This window comes from Hermetia illucens, chromosome 6 (genome assembly GCF_905115235.1).
Source record: "Hermetia illucens chromosome 6, iHerIll2.2.curated.20191125, whole genome shotgun sequence".
Lineage (NCBI taxonomy): Eukaryota > Metazoa > Arthropoda > Insecta > Diptera > Stratiomyidae > Hermetia > Hermetia illucens.
This window is the reverse complement of record NC_051854.1, coordinates 16,066,232-16,089,032: the sequence shown is the minus strand read 5'-3', so window position 1 is coordinate 16,089,032 and position 22,801 is coordinate 16,066,232. Positions and strand designations below refer to the sequence as shown.

The 22,801-nt window shown below is 42.2% G+C and overlaps 1 protein-coding gene across 3 annotated transcripts in view; it reads right to left on the bottom strand.

Moving 5' to 3' along the window:
* LOC119659502 (hemicentin-2) overlaps nt 1-22,801 on the bottom strand; it is a 371,159-nt gene that overhangs the window by 79,237 nt on the left and 269,121 nt on the right. For all 3 annotated transcript variants that reach the window (XM_038067628.1, XM_038067629.1, XM_038067630.1), the window contains exons 13-15: nt 18,055-18,168; nt 11,142-11,175; nt 10,401-10,536 (exon numbers count right to left, since the gene is read on the bottom strand). In XM_038067628.1, coding sequence (XP_037923556.1) covers nt 10,401-10,536; nt 11,142-11,175; nt 18,055-18,168 — 284 coding nt within the window. The remainder of the gene's footprint in view (nt 1-10,400; nt 10,537-11,141; nt 11,176-18,054; nt 18,169-22,801) is intronic.

Here is a 22,801-nt window from a genome sequence, read left to right as displayed (position 1 = left end):
TGAGGGAGGGTAACTTGTGAGACTGTTTTAAATGACTTCACACGCGATTACATGAACTTTTCTCGTGCTTTTTCGTCCTTTTTAGGATTTAGGTGCACGAAAAACTTTTCTCCAAGCGAAAGGAGCCGATTTTAGGGCTAAGGAACTCTACGTTTTATTCGGTTCGGGTCGGGTGAGGGAAGTAGCGTAATCCAGAATGATAATACAAGCGAAAAAAAAGCTGAAATGTAAGGGAAAGCTAAAAAAGGGCACATGGGATGGTTTCTGGGAGGGAATAATGGAATGAATGGAGAAAAATTGAATAAAAATATCCGGCATCTTTGTGTGGAAATGTCCTGCTTTTTTTGAAATTCCGGCCCTAATGAACCCAAAGGCTATTTTTGGCTAGATTTTTGTATTTCGTCCTATTTAATTCTTCCGGATTGAATCCCTTCCGCCTAATGTATCTGGTTGGGTTCGCTTTAAAGGATTTCATCGTCACGGGAAACAGAATAGAAGAAAACTAGGAGATACGTTATCGACGGTGTGATGATAATTTTCCGTTGCTTAATTTAATATTTTCCGTATTTTCATTGTTGCAAATTTGACAATTGTTATCAGTTTTCATTGTTAAGTTTTGTTAATGCAATGTATAAATAATCTGAAGGTATAACACTCGATAGATTCTGTTTTTTATAGTCTATAGATATTATTTTTTTATTATAAATAATCTTTTTCGTTAAATACTAAAAATACTTATGTACACATAAGAAACATTCGTTACTCATTTTTGGTTTTCGTTAGTTTATTGAAATATTTATAGAAAAGCTGATTGAGTATTCTGGATTGAAGGCGGCCGTAATTTTATATAATTTTGAAATTGACATATTAACACAAGCTCGTAAATTCAAAATTCATAAAGAGGAACGATTACTGACTGAAATAAGCTTTAAATTAGCACCACAAACTTTTGTAGGAATAAACATTGTGTAAGTTTGGTTGGTTTTTTGGAAGTATAGTTTTCCCAGGATTTTCTTTACATTGTGTTATTTGTTTCATTTGCCTAAAAGCGGGACAAATTGTACCAACTGTTCCTCCAGATTGGGGGTTGGGTAGAGCTGACAACATTACATGGAAAACCCATGTTACGAAGCAATAACGGAATAACGATTTGCTCATTTTCTCTTGAAACGGCGCTCTCTGTACAGACCGAATGTTGCTGAGCAGCTAGCCGATACCCTGTCCCAATATAAGGCTTATGTAACAGCGTTGAAAGAGATGGGCTGGGAAGGGACTGCTTTCCTGGAGAAGAGCCACTACACAATATATTACAGTGGCCATTCAGTAAACTATGTGCTCGGAGTAGGTTTCTTAGTCAGCCAGAAAATGAAACCTGCCCTCTCATTCACAGCGAACTTTAAGAGCCTTGGAACAGGACACAACTTTGTTCAAACCTAGACAAAGCATATGTTACAATGACACCTAGCCCAAGACTTAAGGCATATAAGGCGAAAATCATTTGTGTTTAAGGCTCTAATAGTAACCCCATCGGACGAGAAAAAAGAAAGATCCCCAACCTAAAAGAAAACATCGAGGTTTCACTCGACGAGCAAGCCATCGTTGGCGAAATTTGTAATGGTAGGTAGGTAGGTATCAGTCGCCGCTCCGAGGAGCCCAATTAGCGCTTTGGTGCGCCATTTGTGGCATCAAAACTTCTAAGACCGTGACTGTTGTTGTGGGAGCAGGGAGGCAGAGTCCAGCCGGCTCGAATCTTCAGAGCTAGGAGGAAATTTGCACAGCGTTCAGAGATCAATTGAAACTCGGGTTTGTGGGTAGAGTTCGAATTGAATAGTCCATGTGCAGGCTACGCGACCAGATTCCACTAAAAAAGTGTTTTAAATGTCTTGGGGTCGGAGACATCGCAACGAATTGCACTAGCACTACCGATAAATCGAAGACGTGGAGGAGAAAACCACCTGGCGAAAAACTTCACTAAGAATCCTCACTGCCTTTCATGTAGATAAACCCAAAATCACGGTTGCAGCCATAAGGGGTAGTGAGTTTCACCATTAATAAGCAACCCAAAACAATAAATCCTAACCAGAAACAGGTAGGCCATAAAAATCACGTGATTAGGAGGGACCATCACGAAAAGTGAAAAGTATTCCTTCAAGCAACTTTGTGGTGCGGTAGATTCTGACCCAAGGGGAGGTGCGTACAAGTCGTTTATCTCGGAGATAAAAGGTAAAAGATTCCTTCGGGATTGCTGAGTTTCGATACTGTTCCCCAATATCCGAAAATTATCACTAACCGTCAACGATGTCCGTCCGGTAACTAAAGACGAAGTTCTGGACGCAGTGAAAAGAGTTCGGGATAACCAAGCCGATATTGATCCTCAACAAAGCACTGAAACTGACAATTATGACGGCATGTGTTCGTACACAGACTGCCTAAATGAAGGGTCTTTTCGCGTACAGTGCAAATTACAAAAGCTTCTATTAAACTTGAAGCAAGGCAGGCCGATAAACGGACTAACGTCTTACAGACCTATCCGTCTTCTGTACACAATAGGCAAAATTCTCGAGCGGATAATATATAATCGGTTATATCTAATAATTGACAATGTTGTTTGTTTATCAAATAGACAGTTTGGCTTCCAGAAGGCTCAAGTAGCGTTTGATACTACTAAAGCATTTATTGAACTAAGCCAGGCATGCCTTTAATAAGGGAAAGACTATGCACACTCGATTTCAAGATTGCGTTCAATTTTGTCAGACGGAACTATATCATCGAAGCTCTAGTTGCCATGCAAATGCCAAACTAGTCCATAAGGCAAGCCGCTTGCATGAGAAGAAGGAAACGAGCCTAAGCGAAGAAACTAAGCGAATGAGGTCGTTGGGCGCGTGGTAAACAGAATGGGAGCAGATGAAGAATAGTTGATGAGTATACAGGTTTATTCCAAAGATAAGTGTGGTTGACGAGTGAGAACGGTGGATGCAGGAAGTACCTCTATAGGTTTGATTTAGGTAAATTACCTGATTGCCCTTCGTTCGAAGATGCAACTGAGGATGCAGACCGCGTTTGCTTCATCTGCTGAAAGTGCAAGGAAAAACTTCTAGAGTGATCTAGCGTCCCATTTCGCGTTGGAAAATCTAGTAAGCTACATTGTGGAATCAGGTACAGTATGGAACATGGTAGCTACGGCAGTGAAACTGACGCATCAACGGCTAAACCCTATTCAGCTAACACCGCGTAGAGCAGTAGCAGCTGACTCATCTAGAATGAAAAGTTAACAACTGAACAACCTCGTGAGGCAATATGAACGATGGTCCTGTGGGGAAAAAGTATGAGAGGTTTTAGTCCGGCCTGCGCTTCCTTGATTCCTTGATTTCCCAAAACCAAAAAATATCCTTATCTGTGTTTCTATGAACGTCATGATGGACCGCGGACACCTTCACAATTTTCTCATAATCATTTCACGTTACACGAAGACTTTTCGTCTTAACATTCATGGTAGGAACGAGACGGTGCCTATCAATCAGCTAAAGTTAGCTGACATTATAGAAGATGTAAAAGTGACGACGACAAAATTAAATACTATTGTGAATCTTATCCCTCTGCAACACCATTTCAAAAACTAATTCTGGATCATGTTTCAGCACCGTAACCAGTCCCAGTTTCAAAGCCACAGCCACATCTAATTTTAGTATCCAAACAAGGGGCAAATCCAAAATTTACTGCAGTGTTGTTCACCCGGTCGTCTCGATGGTTCTGAGTGTTGGCCGACTATAAAAGTCAATGAACGGTGCCTCATGGTAATGGAAACGAAGATGCTCCGATGGACAAGTGGCGTCACACGCTATGATCTATCTATCATCCGAAATGAGCATGTCCGCTATCAACATCGAAGTCAATGGGAAAGGACCAAAAGGGCGGCCGAATCAATGAACGCTTGATACGCTGGATTGCGGTTTGAAAGTCTTCTGACTCGACCCAGATCCAACCTTTGACCTTGCAAAACGGTGCAACCGATCTTAACGAGCCGACCCCGCTTCTGAACGGGACCAAATCCAAAGAAAAAGAAGAAAATAGAGATCTTCCAAGAATTTACATTTATCGTAGGAATGTTTCCGTCAATAGTTGCTTCGAAGTCGATGTTATTCGATGAGTTGAAATTTTTCTGCGCCAGTACTCTACCTGTGTTGTACTTTATAGAATCTCTTGCTAGAAATATTGAAGCGATAGTAGTTCAGTAGTCCGGATAGCTGAGTGGTTAGAGCACAAGGCTGTCGTACGGAAGGTCGCGGTTCAAATCTCGCTGGCGGCAGTGGGATTTGTATCGTGATTTGACGTCGGATACCAGTCGACTCAGCTGTGAATGAGTACCTGAGTCAAATCAGGGTAATAATCTCGGGCGAGCGCAATGCTGACCACATTGCCTCCTACAGTCTACTGTAGTGTACCGTTACGGTCTTGAATGAAGTGCTCTAACACACTTCAAGGCCCTGATCCAATATGGATTGTTGTGCCAACGATTATTATTATTATAGTAGTTCAGACGATGACAATATCCGGTCCATCAAATGTGCTTTTCGCTCGGTGAATTACATTTGGGAACAGAATTCCTATGAAGACTTAATCAAAGCTTTGACTCGCCCACAATGATAATTTGAATATCTCTGATATCAATAGGAAACTTCGGGGATCAGAAATTGTTAAGGGTTCAGTTGTTTGCTTGACATCAAATTCAGAAATAGTCGCGAACGGATTGAAAATTAGGAATATGATGGCCGCCTTTGAGCCTGCCTTATGAAAGAGATCGTCCACATGACTCGTGTATACGAGGTAGTCTCTTCTATTTTTGAAGTTGATATGTTTGCTGGTCTGGAGCAGGATTTGCAGACGCAAAGGATTCATTTCTGAACAAACTAGTGCGACGAAACTTGGGTTCGCCACTACAAATCCGAGCTCAACGACCCAGTATGGAAAAACGTAAGAATAGGAAAGCAAAAGATGAGTCATCAATGAAGAACTATCGAAATAGCCGATCAAAAATTAAGTCATTCTGACAGGGTTTTTTGTCACACAAGGAGATGTCCACCGTGAGCTTGTATTTGGAGGACTCACTGCTTCTCTGCTGTCTGATCCGTAAAAATATACTTAAACGCTTGGGGCGTTGTCTACGACCAAATTTTTGTAATGTAGCCCGCTTGGTAATGAATTTTCGCAACTTTCTGGTCTATAATTCGATCACCACCATAGATCGTCCACCCTACTAGCTAAAGCTAGCTCCCAGTGACTTATCTTACTCCTGAAGTGCAGAAATGTCATGAAATGGCGATACTTGGATGAAGTTGAGACGATAAAAAGTCAAACGCTAACGAGCCCCATGTGTACACTTTCAGGGATCTCATGCTTAAGGAGATGAAAAGTATTTTGAAACCAATACGAATGTTGCATAATGAAAGTTAAGTAAAGTTTTTCAGATCTTAACTTCCATATTTATCGAGCAGGAGAAACTTGATTGCAAACCCTTGCCCCAATTAATATACCGATTGTTTTGGCATCCTTTTTGTTGTTTGTTGCAGTGTTTCTAGCGAAATGAGGGACGTTTAGCACCGAAGAAGGAAACAAGTGGTTCCCGAAATATCGGGAGCAGGCGGTTTCCGAAAGGGAACAAGTGGTTCCCGGAATTAAAGACCGTCTAGTCCTTTTTTTTGTATGTGAGTAATACAATTTAAAAAAAAATGAATAGTTTATTTTTCGATTCAGGTAGGAGCTCAGAAGTTAGAATAATATTTTCAATGAGAAACTTATTTTTAAAAGGAAAGGAAGAGCACAAATCGCCTACAATCCAGAATACTAATATAATTGATTTCCATTCAGAAGTGCAGCCAGTTTTGGAAGCTCAAATTTGATTTGAATTTTTATAGTTTTATCTTTTCTTGTTAATTAATTAATTTTTTTTTCATCAAATATTTCTCATTTAACGATTAATCTTTGGATAAAATTAACAACTATTAATCTCAGTACACTTAATTTATTGAGTTTTCGTTTTTTTGCCAACTAGATAATCGTAGATATTTACTCAGACGACAGCTAATTTTCCTTATCTTTGTTTTATTTATCTTTTATCCATATTTACATGTTTTCGATAGGAATTCATAATTTAATTGTTCTTTCCTTGCATCAAAAGATTTTTGTCCGTTTTTCAGCTCTTCTTGCCTTAGGTATATCTTATAATTTCGTTTATATCATAGCTAATTTTATCTTTTATAAGTCCTTATATTCCATATACAAATTGCATTATCTCATAATCATATTCATTGATCCCATCCATGGATCTGTGTATGAAATTGTTTTTATTTATTGTCATTTGTTTGCTAGAATTATGTAAATTGAATAAAGGCAAAAACGACTGCAAGGTCGCGCGATAAATTGAGAAAAGGATGCCAGCATGCTCAAGGATATATGAAACTGATGAAGTGGATTTTCATTTTGTAGTAAGGTTTTCGGAGCATTCGATGGAAAGGGATAATATTCAGTACTTTTGGTATACAATTCAGCTCCAACTGTTCAATGAAATAGGAAAAGCGTTGAGGGTATCTTAAAATGCGAGTTTTCCAGCTCCGCGCTCAAGTGCTATTTCGAGTTATATCAAGCCTCATTTGTTCATGCTACTATCCTGTATCGAATTAAAGCGAATAGTTTCTCCCAATTCTACACCCCAAATCCTTCTCGACGGCATCCTTGCACCTTCAAGTAGCGTATCCAAGACTTTGAAACCGATGTCACCTTGACACCTAAGCCTATCATCACTTGTCAGACCTCCAGACTCCTCAATTTCTTCTGACACTCAAGGCCTATTTCCTTAAGTGCATTGAATACCAAGTATATCAGTCGAGCCGCAATCAACCCTGGTGTCCTTGCACAGCATCCCAATTGTGCGGGACCCTTTTCGCGATTCAAGTTTGCATCCGCCAAAAACACGCGCGCTATTAACATTCGTACTCAACTATGAACGTTTCCTTATCGTCCTGACAGAGGTTGGTGATGCCAGCAGAGTGTGATGATAAGGATTGCGGTTGAGATGGGTATGGCGACGTGATTTGATAGTGGTGCGACTGCTGCTGTTGTTTCTGTTGTTGATATGTAACTTTCTCTTTGAACTGTTCTGCGGGTGAGAGTAACTTTTCTTGCTGCTGCTGCTGGTGCTGATGTTGATGATAATTCGTGGCAATACGTTGATGATTATTGTGATGACTATGATTGCGACGGCTGCTGTTCTGATGGTGCTGTTGTTGGTGCTGATATGCTCGCTTAGATTTGTTTGAGTTCGTCGAAGGTCCTGTCGCTGGTGTGGATGCCGCCGTGATTTCAATACTCGCGACAGCTTCATTATCATCGGATGTACCAATTCCGCCATCACTACTTACACTACCTTTTGTTGTTGACGATGATGTTGATGCCATCTTGTTATTATAATGAACCGCTGAATGGTGATAATGAGGGGGTTGATAGAACTTTTGTAGATTTTCTCTAACGTTCTCGGAACGATGATGATGACGATTGTAGTGCTTAAGAACACGTGATGCGGGCGGTGGCGGCGGTGGTGGGGGTGACGGGGACGGGGACGGTGAAGTAATGGGTTGTGGCTGCATTGTCGGAATGAGGATGGATTCATCTGACAGAAGGATATTATCTGGCGGTTGTAATGAAATGTGAGAAGATGAGAGTGGATGGGGCGGGGGCGGCATGAACATCTTCCCCAGAGCTTCGTAATGCTGCCTCGTGGGCTTATTGGAAGAAGAGTTGAGCGCGATTTGAATATTTTCGTCATTTTTCGAATTTCGGATATTGTGAAAGAAAAATTCATCGTAGTCAGTCTGATGGTGATGATGATTATCCTTTGTGATTCGCCTGTGATTATAATGGGAAGGAGAGCGTTTTTTCGTGTAGTATTGAGGCACGTTATCCGAATACTCATGAATTTTGGACTTTTTGTGATTATGGTAGTGTTCTAGATAATTCTCGTATTCAACGTTTTTATCATATCCGTCAAAGCCACTGAGGCGGTCCTCATTCTCCGGGACCACCCATTCCGTATCGTCAACAAAAGGGTTTAGACTTTGTTCTCTCCTAATCGTGGTATCCACATCATAGAAAGGTTTGAAATTCTGCTCGTTGTATTCATCATTAACAGTTGCATCTTCGTCCTCGCTTGTCATCCCCTCGGCTAGATTTGAAGTGTACGGATCGTTGGATGAGAAATTATTAAAAAGAGCGCTGTAGGTAGCTCCATCGGATTTGGGACAGCTTTGATATGTAAAATTATTTGAAATGAATCCTGAATATTTGCCGTCTTCTTGCGTTGCTTGACTAATTGGTGCTTTCGATTCAGATAAATTCGGATTTGTTGGGCCACTAAAAACGGAGGCATAATCACTGCTGCTTATCGAACTCGATGTAGTCATACTTTTCGAAGCGATACTGGAGAAATCTGCTTTGTAGCGTTCGAGCAGGGGCGCCGTGCAATTCAGTGATTTCGTACAGGATTTGCTCCGTTTGTGGTAGTTGGAAGATTGCCTCGATTTTGATTTCGTAGCAGCTTTAAGTTCTTGAGAATCGGCAGGGTATACTCCCAATGGCTGCAGATACTGACCATCCTTTTTCCGATGATGAAGCGAAACAGATGAAGTGGTAGTACCTGCTCGTCTCCGAGGTATTCGTCCAACAGAGTTCGATGATCTGCTATAACTTTTCAGATCGTCAAAGTTCTCCTTCAAATATGCATCCAAATAATGCAAGTTTTTCGTCAAATCTATCTCAGACTTATAACTCTTGTAAATGACCTTGCCATTGTCTGTCAGTTGGTCAGCGCTGCGTTTCTCGTTTTTAGGTGATCTCTCAAAACTTTGATTCTCGTAGTTGTGAACTGAACGACTGGAACTCGGCCTGTATTTTTCACGTATCTTTTGCAATCCCTGTTTGGTTTTCTGCTGCAATCTTTCAAAGTATCCAAGGCTAGTGGCTGTTTGGGTATTGCCACTACCACCACCAGCACTGTCACCGTCACCAGCCACCCTTTTGCTGTCACTGCCGGGGTGATATGTTCGATTCGGATAGCTTATTTTTAATTTCTTAATATGAGGAACTTTTCCAAAGGTATTATTGTCTTTTTTGTGATTGTTTTGTTGCTTACTAGTCGACCGTAAGGATCCTCTTGTGGACGAGGTTTGCTCGGCTGGCTCATCCGTTTTGAGGAAATCTTGACGTTCAAAATAACTGACTGGCATTCCATATAGATGGTGTGCATCATTGGGCGCTAAGTTTGCATTATTTTCGCTGATAGTATCAAAATTATTTTTAGCTAAAGTGAAATCTGGACGATAAGTTTTAGATTCCTTACGACTAAGAGATTTAATTTTATCATGAGTTTTGGATTTCAGCTTGGATTTGGGGCTTTGATCTACTACAGGCGCGATATTTACATCTATAACAGTTGAGTTCTCGTGAAAAATGGAAAAAGGATTGGCTATGATAAGATGCTCTTCCTTTTCGTTGACTATATTGTGCTTGAAAGTGTTCGGATCGTTCAGGTCGACCGACATTTCGGGAGTAGTTGGGGTATCTGAGCTGTTCTTCGTAACTTTTTCCACATTCTTTGGTTTCCGCTCCAATTTATCATCCCTCTCTGGTAAACCAACGACTTGTAGGACCTCGTCATCAGCATCACAGCTTGCTTGACGATAGATAACATCATCTGACTTATATTTTCGAAACGCGTGTTTCTTCAAACTAGGACTATCTACATTCAAATCGGAACTTAATTGTAAAGATGAAAACGACTGTTTCCTACGGAAAATATGCAGTTTTGTGAATTGGCAACGTTTGAATAGATTTAAATTGTTTTCGCCGATATTATCATCATCACCGTTTCGATAACTATAATTGTAGCTATAGCTGCAGTTGTAACTGTTCCTATTACTAGAGTTGCTAACATGACTACTATCACTAGATAATTTACCGCCTAAAATCGACACTTCGTTATTGTCTGGACACGACGACGATGACGAATCATTGACTATCAAACTCTTACAATCATCGTTACTATCTTTATCCTTGCTGATGTTATTACTCTTGCTTTTACTATTCGAATTATTATTATTATTGTTAATAGTTGCCGTAGTGGTGGAGCTCTTTGAGTCATCGCCACTACTATAAATGTTGGGATTAGTGGTAGTTGCTCCAACCCCTTGCTCTGTGGTTGCATTGTTATCGTTAACGTTGTTAATGTTATTAATGTTACAACTATCACTAATATCATTATTATCGTTACTACCGTCGTTACTATGATTATGATTATTAATTGCCTGCTAGACCCTTGTTGGGGGCTGTAATATCATAGCTGCCATTCGTACCTTCATTGCCTCCGGTGATCCTTGGATGACTCCACCGTGGTGGTGGTTGTGATGGAATCCGGCTGGTGTTGTGTATATGGAGTCGCCCTGCGGGCCACTGGTGCTATCCGAGCGGGACTTCAAGTCTGCCTTCTCACTAGATTAGTTCCAAAAGATAAAAAACGAAAAAGGCGAAATTGAAGACGAATATTAGTAGAGTCCTGTTGCTATGTACAGTGCCGAAAAATTGTAAACTTAAATCCCTTTTAGTCCCCTTCAACACTGCTCTGAATAACCAGAAAACGTCACCTTAAGCTAATTCTTTAAAAGTTTAACTCTGTCCCCAAACAACTTTAATTCGTCCCCGGCAAAGAAAAAAAAATCCCCCGCACTCAAATGCAGGTAATTAACAGAGAAATCATATATGCATGCCACAAAATTCAAAAAAATAAATAAATATTCATTTTCGGTTGACAGTATCCCTTTTTCCACTCATGGCTCCAATGCATATTTCAGGTCCTGATATAAGTGTACGATTTTTCTGGCTCTGTGTTTTGTACAAAAAAATTTTAAAATCCATATTTCATCGTAAAGCAGATATGAAAGACGTGATATAAGTAACGCACGTTCTGCTCTCGTTTTCATTTGATTCATTCTGTGACGCGGTATATGTGCATATTATTCCCCAAAAAAATAAGGAAAAACCACATTACATGTACAGATGTTTATGCTTTTGTATATGAGAAGGAATATGTTTTTTACCTGTCCTTATCTGATGATTTATAACCAGAACGACCTGAAATTTATAGAAAGAAATTGTTAAAAATGAAATCACATTCATATCGGAAACATTATTTGAGGAAAAGTTAAGTAAATTAAAATGAACTTAAAGCTTTCCGGAAATGAAAAGTAAAGTTCCGAAAAGTCGTGCAGAACCGAAGGGAACCAATCCACCAGGGAATCGGAATAAAATCTTACTTTTGCAGGGAATGGGAGTTTCTAGGTGTATCCGCTACCAACAATCATAATGCACCATTTACCGATGTGATATCCCTATTCCATTAAGGTTTTGACACTCTTGAATTCATCCAACAGCACTTCGAATTTTAAACTGAAAACTTTTCTACCGTTAAGAAAATCCTTGCCTCGAGGAAGAACAAGCCCAAAACACAACCAGCCCATCCTCCATGGATTATCATCCTCCTTCGCGGAGGAAACCGCTAAAGATCTGAAGGCCCGAGACGCTTCTAGTGTCATCAACGTCAAGCCCTTTGCCACGGCCTGGGCAAGGACCATGAACATCATGTGGCTGGTCACCGTTGACGTCATCTTCCATGAAGATCAGGTTGAAAACATAAAGGTAATTCAGAATACAATTGTTTGTTTCGAATGTGAAACAAATAACTGCTATAATGTAAGAATTGCCAGCAGGTGGATCATGCGGCAGCCAATTGTCACTTGGCCTTCCGCTACATCAAGTATTACAAAATTCATGATCCAGGGGAATACTCCAAAACAACGAAACAGGCACCAAAGCACATCAACTGCAAAGGCAATAACCATCTTGCAAACGATTGGAATTGCGCAAATTTCGTTAGGATCGTGGGAAAAGAAATGCTCAAATACGAGCACCACCACGTCCCACTCCAATCCAAACCACTCGAGCGTGACGTCATCCCTCCACCAATCCAATTTCACACATCCGTGTCTTTGGCAGGCGCCGTGCCAGGTGACGCCACCCCATCTGTCCGATCCCAAACAATCTTACCCATCAACGTATCAAATCCCAATCGCCAAAGTCGGAGGAACTCCTACAGATGTTCAACGCGATGGTTGGCATCCTGACTTCCATCAATGGATGTTAGAATCATCAGACTGAATTTGAGCTACATATTCTTTGACGAACAGAAGCCCAACATAGAGCTCCCGAGCGAACCAAATTACATTATAAATACTTAGCTTTCTGAACTTCAACATTTTCCGTACCGACCGCCACAATCCAATAATCGCCTCCAAGGTAGCCAACCCAGCAAACCCAGCCTTATCTTATCTTATTTCATTAATGTTTCGCGCCTGGCAATAACTTCACATCACTCGAAGTCACTCTTATTTCCTTTGAAACGCAATTGACCGTGGCGTTCGTTGTTAACGTCTACTGTCCCGAACAGCGCCTCGATACCCACGATTTCCAACGGATTTTCTTCTTTGTCTCTCAATCAAGACCACAAAGTAAAGGATGGCAACTAATAATAGATGGATACCACGATGCGAGACACCAGTCTTAGTTCGATAAACTGTTGAACAAGAATGTGTAAGGGCTCGACCGGTTTCTAACAAACGGTCGTCCAAGTATCAACCTGTCTAACTTTAGCTCAGCCCTTCCCGCCTTCAATAAAGGCACCACATCAGTATCAGTAGTAACATTACTATTAATCCCCATTGTAATACCTATCCTTTCTAGAAACTGTTGCTGACATCAGCGTCAATGATACAGTAATCCTCCACATTAAGCTTCCCGACAGAGTCATATGTCCCACCCTCATCCCAAATTCCTGATTTCCAGAAGACAAACTGGAAACTCATTAATCGAATACGTAAATCCAGATTTGATCCAGTGCTGCTCTCATCAAACAACGCTGGAGTTTGCTTCGCCACTGAAATAAATCAGCAAGTATGCAACGAACTGATTCCAGTCCGCCTTCTCAGCTACTTTAACCTCATTTCACTCCCCGATGATGCCCTTGACGATATTAAATACAAAAAACAAACGTTCCGACAGAGACTATTTAGAAATAGATACTCTCGGCAGCCCACTTGCCTCACTGAAGATATTCGCAATATTGGAAAATGGAGAAACTTCCCTGACAGAATCCCATCCATAGTCATAGAAAAGTGTGTTCCAAGCATTTCTACTTTCCTTTCTTCAATTATTTACTGATAAACGCTCATTTGCGAACTCTTGGCCGCGCTCGAGAGAAGCATCCTCCGAAGAATTTTTGGCTGCCCATATGAGGATGCACGATTCCATAGCCTACGTAACGACGAAATCTATGAGCGATACCATATCCGTCTGGCTGTGGATAAAATCCGGCTCAGCAGGTTGTGTGTATGGGGGCCCGGAAAGTCTATAAGGACAATATCTATGGTAGAAAAGAAGACGAGGCAGCCCCTGCCTAAGATGGAGCGATGGCATAGGTCAGGACTCCAGACAGCTTTTAGGGATATCGAATTGGTGGACCTCGGTGCAAAACCAGAATATCTGGAGTTCCTTAAGGAGGCAGGCCCGGATACCGGTTGTTGCGCCGTTGATGATGATGACGAAACGCTCATTTCTTTTCCGATTGGAAAAGGGCTCCTATAACCCTGAGTTCTGATAGCTGCATCCATCCTATCTTCTTCCACCAAGATCTTCAAATGGAAAATTAAGACTATTATCGACAAGAACTGTGCCTCAGATTACACACTTCTTGATCACCAATTGATATAAACATTCGGTCGACAACGAGCTTCTTGTTCTCGAAGTGGACATTCTTCTTGGTATCAACTGAAAGACTCCAGCAATAGTCTGTTTCCTAGACATTTGAAAAGCTTTCGACCTCGTATGGCAATATAGACTAGCATTTAAGCATTTAAGCTTAGCCTCCATCTGAACTTCTGCAAACTAATCCTATTAAAACTCTACAATATGCGGATGATCTGATCATTTCCCTCGGCAAAGTTCATCTGAATTCCTATTTGCATGAACCTTACCGATACTTTACTCGTTGGCAATTATCCCTTACTCGGACAAGGATTGATTTGGAAACTACCATGACTAGCATAGCGGTATTGGTCATTGCTGACCGCCACCCGCAAAAAATGTGGCCAATAGCGCATCCTTTAGAAATTTTCCTTTCAAAAGGCCATCCCGGTACCGAATAACCTTTGATGAGGTTTCGTAGTAAGAGTAAGTCGGGTCTAATCGCCCTCCTCGAGTAAATATGGATGGCATTCCCTAACGGGAACCCATCCAACAACTCCACTAGCTTTGACTGCAAATGAAGTAGTTGAGGTTTTGATTACTGAAATTTAAGTTGGAGAGATAGGATCTTCAGAAGATTGTTTCCAGTTTGTTTTCTGATCAGCTTGAGTACAATTTGCGCGCATTCAGGTAGTAAAAATCACAGCATAATCGTTCAAGCATTTACAATTGTCCTTTTCATGTGTGAAGTTGACAAAACGTAGATTCCTAAGTGCTTCATAATTTCCTATAAAATAAAATACCCCATAAATAAGGTGCACCAATCTTTCTTTCAGACCGCCAATATTTCCATCAGCCGTGGCAAACTCAACAATCATCAGGTAAATTCCAGAAGAACCCCAATGGCCTGCTGACGAGAGTGGTTCCAGGGATTCTGCTCAGAGCGGAGTACCTAAAGAAATAATGGAACAGTTCACAACAACAGTTTGAGGCTCTGCTCCATTGCTAAAAATTATCCAAGGATACATTCCTCAGCGAGAGGTTAACTCTGTCCCAATGGAAGCATCTGAGTCTGGAAGCTGAGCATGGAAGCATCTGAGTCTGAATAAGTACAGGTGAGTAAATCTCAGATCAATTAAATTGAAAAAACACAATAGATAGCAGTGGCTCCACTGTGAGCTGCAGATTGAGAATTTATTTAAAACATTCCTTGCGTGTCGTAAAAGGCGCTTAAAAAGTTAAAATTTGTGGGAGGTAACCTGTAAACCTCTCCCCACTGATGTACCGATTTGCCGTCTATAACCTTTTGTTATCCGAAATGAAAGTGAATGGAATTGAAAAATGTGCATGAATATCGAGGGAGACCACCAAAAATGCTCGCTTCCTTTTCAATTTGAGAGGGAATTCCAGCGGTATAGAATGGATAGACTCAGTATGTTACGCTTAGCCTGCTTGTGGAAATGTGAGTCTGTGTTCCGACCTTAGTAAGCGTGTATAAGCGTTAAGAGAGGCCCTAACATCAGCTTCACAGGAGGTCATCACTTGATGGTCACTTACTTTGGCTAACTTGGTATATTAAAGCAGTCTTTGTGTGCTCCCTACTGTTGCAGACATAACAGCTAACATATCCATAGGAAGCAATGAGGAACACCTCGAAACTATGATCGATAGAAAGTAGGCTGACTCCTGATCTGCCTTCTCTTCTGTGGGACGCGCTTCATCTGCTTTTAACGAAGCCAGCAGGCGATATATCTGGAATGCTCTAAGCAGAAGCAGTGATATCCTCATGCTACCCTGGGTGGAGGATATGAAGGGCCCCAATGAAATTTGATATCCCCCTGCTCTTCTAAGCTTGTGAATCGGATGTCGCTTGACGCATTAGTAGCACTAGATCTTCCCTCGGTATTCGGTCTAAAATCTGGAAATGGAGCTACCTCAGGATAATATTAAGCTGAGGTTACTCCATCCCAGTGTTCCAGGAAACTCCTTGAAATTTTATTTGCAGTTTATCTTCAGGCTCTGAAATTCTGTGTCGCCTTTTTGTGCCTCCGCGATTGCTGTATAATCGACCGCGGCAGGACTGTGACCTCCGAGATTCGAGACAAAGCGTCTGCAACAATATTGTCTTTTCCAAACACGAGAAAAGAAACGCAACGGTGGCCAGATTTGATTCACCCATTGGTGAAGAGCAGCGCCTACCGCTGTATCTGAGGCATCGATGAACCCAGCTAGGAGTGCACCTGGCTAAAGAAATGCTAGAAGTGTTGCATCAACAATCTTCTGCTTGACTGTCTCAAATGAACGGGTGGCCTCAGCAGACCATGCAACCTCGCGGGAGTCTTTAGTTTTGGGCCAAGGCAATTAAGCTTTCAGGCTCGCTTGGTGATGAGCAGTCTTGGTCAAGAAACGACGATAAAAGTTTAACATGCCCAAAAGTCTTTGCAGATCCTTCACCGTGGTTGGTACGGGCAAATTCTTTGTCGCCTCAACTTTGTCTGGGTCAGTTTGGATACCGTCAGGGGTAACTAAGTGGCTGAGCAATCTCACCTGCTTCTGTAGAAATCTGCATTTTTCCACGTTTAAGACAAGACCGGCGTCAAGGAGACGTTGGAAAATGGACTCGAGATGCTCTAATGCATATAAACGAAACAAAAGTTCAAGTTTCGCAGGCCAGAGTGGATGAACCTCTGGAAAGTCTGCGGAACACAAGCCGAAAGTCATCCTGGTGAACTCGAGGAGTCCGGAAGGTGTGCAGATAATTGTTTTCGGAAAGTCTTCGGGAGCGGCAGGGATATGATGATACGCCTTGGCTAGATCCACATCCGTTAAAAGTGCATCTCGTGGTGCATTTAGTCGTTTGAGCTCAGCTTTTCCAATGATACTAGTAAACCATCGAGGCCAAAAAAGGTCCCGGCGTGCGACTATCCGAACGTCTTTTTTGAGAAGCAGACCTCGACCATGACTGCGATCGAGTTCAACCCCCCGAACGCAAAATACCGACCGTCGCTGCGAGCTTTATGACCGCATCGGCCAGTGTGGTCACCATGACCTTGAGCTCGTCCAACTTCCGAGGGGCGTCTCGGGAAACCTCCGCGACCACGTGGCGTGCGTACCAAGTGACCCGGAGTCCGCGCAGGCCAAGATGGCGCAGGTGTTCTCCGGGAGTTGCTGTAGCCAGAGGGACTTTATCAACTCTGAGCCAACCTGTTCCCCACCCATCTGTCTTATTTCTGGAAGCAACGGTCGCATAACGTCAGCTAGTTCAGTAAGTGATCAAGCTTCGCTTCTTCACTTACTGAAAGACACCGAATCAGCTGCTCCTTTAGACGGTACGAACATTCCTCAAGGACGTCCGAAACAAGTCCGATGGTCGCTTCACCGAGATCGATGAGGGCGTGTTTGAAACGAACAGCAGCCGCGGTGACGTCAACCAGCGCGGATTGCGTCTCCAGTTGGCGAAACCACGCCGCAGGATTGCCTTGTCAAAAGGGAGGTTCCCTAACCGCGACAGCCGCCAACAAGCACCTGGTTTGCACGGAACCTAGACCATTTTCGGGGGCTCTGAATAGAAAGATTTCAATGAAATTAGATTGTTTACGCAATTTATTAGGGAGGGTGCATAAGTTTGACCCTGTGGCCGGTTTTCTTCCCATAACCCCGGGGATGACTCAAACAAAAAAGACACCGGCAGGATCAACTCTGTTGTTGGAGCATTTTAAATTAAAGAACGTCATTCCATTACTATCACCACTGACTGAGCGGAAGAGAAAAGGGTGGAAAACGTAGTTTATTGATGGCACGACGTACCCAGATCCAATTTGTTATTGATGTTGACTGACAGTAATTATTCCATATGATAAAAGTTTAAACCCCATTTAATAATATTCAAATTCAGAAGTCATAAAACATCATTACCAGTGGCAACATATTTTCCGCTTTTAACTAACCATTACCACTAAATTCTGAGATTAATGAAACCGAAAATGATGCCAAAAATGAAACTTAATATTATCCATTTAGGTTATTCGAATAAGTACCAGGATTGCATCCCTAAACGGTAATGGAGTCAATTTTGTAACCGATAGACCTAATAGACTATTTATTATACTTTTACGATACTTTAAATGAAATAAACGCGTGTTTTTAATTAAATACCCAAATCCATGGAAATACCATAAATTAAGGGAATTATGTAATTGAATACAAATCACTTACCTTTAAAACAACATTTTTTCGCTCGAACTGCGTAGATGCATAGACATATCAGGATCAATAGAGCGGCAATGCATCCTCCGGCAATTCCAAGTAAATAACTCATTTCCAATGGTTCTGGAATGCGTGCGTGGGAGTACCGTTCAAATTGCAATGAATATAAAACACGAATTATTAATAAATGCTTTGAAGGGATGTGCGCGTGGAGAGTGTTAGTCGGGAAATGAAGCGTGAATGGTTAATGAAAATTGGCCGTGGAAATATTGATATAAGTTAATGGTTTAATTTCACTTTAAGGGGAATAAATTTTAAATGTGATTCCAGGGGATTAACCGAAAAACAATCACGTCGATTTAATGCAATTGTGGTAGAAGGAAGAACAGCATTTCCGCGTCCTTTCTGCTACCATTCATCTTTTGATGATTGGCTTTGATGAATAACACAAGTGAACATATTTTCGCTGCGAGGGTGGAGCGAATTTCCCTTCTCATTGTCATGATTGCCTCGTATTCATTCGAAAGTTAGACGAATGATATTAAATTCTCGCCCCCTCGGAAAGTTTATTATTAAATTCCAATACATAAATGAAAGGCTGCATTATCCTTTGAAGAATGGAAATATATTTCTGGCATCGGCATCGAGGCAGCAAGGGTTCTTTGTTGCACGTTCGCTATTCCGAGGATCTGGTACCACATTTATGTACAGGAAACCACACTGTTCTTTCTCAGGAAAATTGTATTTCTTTGTAAGATAGGTTCTATGAATACCTGCGTAGTTCTCAATCGACTTGCATTTCTTCGAATTTCAGTATTAATAAGGATACGTGGTGGATGCTGTTGAAAAGATCAAGTTTCATGTAGAATTTATTGCTAAATATAGACTTTCAGAAAAAGACGCAGGTATTGTAAAATAATTGGATACTGAGAAAGACCTATATTGCTGAAATCCCCAAAAAGGAGCAACTGCCTTGAATGTAACAAATCCTGTTGCACTAACCACATGAATTCTCTGCAGAAGGGAAGTTAGACTAGTTCTCGTTCGTTGTAAAAGATTTCAAGTAAGTTAATTGAGGAAAGATGTAAAGTGTTCTGTGCACGTTACACAGATGTGCGTTTTTTATGCACAAAATTATATATATATATGTTAATTTCGGCGGCGAAAGCTGCATGATAGCCCCATAGTTTTCAGCTTTTATAAATGCATTCAGAGTGTATACGGGCTTTAATATGCCAAATTACATACTTTAATAAAATATTCGTATTCGAAGATAACTTTGGGAGCGATGAATGGACAAGAAAATCGAAAGTTGGGTCTACTGTAAAATTATTATTAATGGCGCTATGTGAACTAAATTTTCCACTATTATGACCAAGGTTTTGTAAGTTGTGTTCGTGCTACTCCTAGAAAGAAGCCGGAAGGCAAATCATTCCTCAATGTAGCGAAATTCTAAACTTTATCTGAGCAAACATCAGGAAGGGATATTTTGCGAAGTCGAAATTTAATAATGAGTAAGAGTAAGCCCTAGATTACGTTGGGTTTGCAATTATTAGGCGTCTCGAACGCATCCTGCGAAAAGGCAACAAATGGTTTGTCAAAATCTAGTTAATTATAGTATTACAAACACCAACATTTACGCTTGCGGGCTATCACAGCAATTCTTTCTCCATTTTGTCCCATTTGATTCGACGGAAGTCTAACCGGAATTCCATCCGTCACGGACTTATGTACGATCGTCTTGTTAGGAATTGAGGGAGTCCTGAATGCATCATTCACTTTATGACGGGCCGGACCAATTGGAGAGATTCTCTGGAGGAGGTATCTGGTCTAGGCTCGCCTTAATAAGGAATTCCAAACATCTTGGTTTTACGCCCAGGTCCACCAATTCGATATCCCTAAATGCTGTCTGGCGTCCTGACCTACGCCATCGCTCCATCTTAGGCAGGGTCTACCTCGTCTTCTTTTTCTACCATAGATATTGCCCTTATAGACTTTCCTGGCTGGATTATCCTCATCCATACGGATTAAGCGACCCGCCCCACCTATTGAGTCGGATTTTATCCACAACCTGATGGTCATGGTATCGTTTATAGATTTCGTCGTTGTGTAGGCTACGAAATCGTGCATTATCAAAATTCTTCGGAGGATTCTTCTCTCGAACGCGGTCAAGAATTCGCAATTTGTCTTGCTAAGAACCCAAGTTCAAGGAATACATGAGGACTGGTAAGATCATTATCTTGTACAGTAAGAGCTTTGACCCTATGGTGAGATGTTTTTTGACAGTTTTTGTAAGCTGAAATAGGGTCTGTTGACTGCGAACAACCGTGCGCGGATTTCATCATCGTAGCTGTTATCGGTTGTGATTTTCGACTCCAGATAGAAGAAATTATCAACGGTATCAAAGGTGTAGTCTCCTATCTTTATTCTTCCCGTTTCACCAGTGCAGTTTGATGCTCTTGGTTGGTTGTTTTTTGGTGCTGACGTTGCCGCCATATACTTTGTCCTGCAATCATTGACGTGCAGCTCAAGATCTCGTGCCGCCTGCTCGATCTGGATTTAGGCAGTTTGTACGTCTCGGGTCGTTCTTCCCATGATGCCGATATCGTCAGCATAGGCCAGCAGTTGAGTGGACTTAAAGAGGATCGTACCTCTTGCGTTTACCTCAGCATTACAGATCACTTTCCCGAAGGCCAGGTTAAAGAGGACGCATGATAGGACATCAGCTTGTCGTAGACCGTTATTGATGTGGAATGGTCTTGAGAATGATCCTGCTGAGAGAGAGAGATGGTGCAACTGATGTCCATATTCCAATAGTTTTTCCATCGCCTGCCGCAGAGAGAAAATCTGATCTGTTGCTGATTTGCCTGGAATGTAGCCTCTTTGGTATGGGCCAATGATGTTCCGTGCGTATGAGGCTATCCGGCGTAGCAAGATAGCGGAGAATATCTTATAGATGGGATGGATTCTCTCACTTTTCTCAATTACAAACAAGCATTATTTTAGTTTCGGCCGACTTTTGTTTTTGGTTTTTCCCCTGGATATGATTCGCAACCATGACGGGTTTACGGATTACTAAAAGGGTGTGAATTACACCTGTTAGCCATTTCGGTCAAGATTTTCCCAGAGCTGAGATAGAGACTGCGTATGAGAGGTGCCCCTGCCTTGAATGAAACCATGGATAGGTAAGCAGGTATCAGCGGCCGCTCCGAGGAGCCCAATTAGCGCTGTGGTGCGCCGTTTTGATGCCATAAACTCCTACGTCCGTGACAGCTGCAATGAGAGCAAGAAGGCAGAGTCCAGCTGGCTCAGATCTTCAGAGCCAGCCCGTATCATACACGATGGAAAGCAGTTATCCCACCCTGCAGCTGTAAATCCTTCTTGGTTCCTCAAAGAATGGTTCACCCAGTGTCCGTAGCCTGACTCTAGATAGAGCTGGGCAATCGCAAAGGAAGTGCCTGGGGTTTCCACCTCCTTTCTGTAGCTTCGGCAATGCGGATTGTAGGGTATGCCGAGCTTGGCGGCATGGTCCCCTATGGCCCACTGCCCCGTGCAGACCGCTGTAATCTTATATGCACTTGCACGCGTCTGCCACAGGAGTTATGGTGATCGGGTTTTGTTATAAGCGGGTCAAATCGTCCTTGATTTGGCGCAGGTAGTGACCATTCGCGAGGTTCGTGGCTGCTAAGTAGTGTGTGGGAAATGGAATCTCGGATGACAGTCGTCAGCGAGATAAAAACTGTACCCGCCAAAGGGCTGCCATGAACAGAGCCCCGCCTGGTTAATCCATTAGCTCGCTCATTCCCCTCTATGTTCCTATGACCGAGAACCCAGAGGAGGGTGACCTTGAGCGTACCGCCCAGACTGTTCAGCGCGTTTCTGCACTGCCCCGCTAGGCCGGAGCATGTCATCGCTGACTACAAGGCTTTAATGGCCGCTTGGCTGACGGTGAGAATGGCTATGTTACGCTTGGAGCTCGGATCATGCGCCAGCCATCGACAGGCCTCCACTATCGCCAGCACTTCCGCTTGTAATACACTGGCAAAACCTCGGAGGCCATACAGCTTGAACAAACTGTGTGTGTTCAAGAAAACCGCTGGATCAACTCCACAGACCATCTTTGATCCGTCGGTGAAAAATACAGCCTCATAACCTTGCAACACGCCGCCGGTCTTCCACTCTGCCCTGGTTGGAAAGTCCGCAGCAACGTTTCTTTTCTTGCAGCCATAGATAGCCTTCTTAACCTTCAGTTCTATGTTCAATCTCGAATTTAGCTTTGGATCCAGGATTACACCCAGATACTTTACATTCTAGGAAAGAACACATCGTTGTTCATCCAGCCACTGTAGATGAAGTTCACGTACCCTTGGCTTGGTGGTGAATAGCATCAGTTCGATTTTGATTGAATTTATCTTGCGACCCACGAACACACGTTTCGCAACGCTCCTTCCAAGATGTCACTCATAATAGAGGGAAATATCCTTGAAACTAATATCACCAAGTCCTCGGCATACGCCACCACCTTTACCCCGCTCCTGTCCAATATTCGCAAAATTTCGACCACCACCATTAACCAGAGCACCGGAGAGATGGCGCTACTCTGGGGCGTGCCTTTGTTCACAGCTCTGATCAAGTGGTTGCCTCCTAGATCCTGGATTGGATTATTCTGCTTCTTAGCATAGATATAATCCAATGCTTGTACTGCAGTGACCAGTCAACTTCGTGGAGCGCGGTTTATGTTAATTTACCTTTGAGG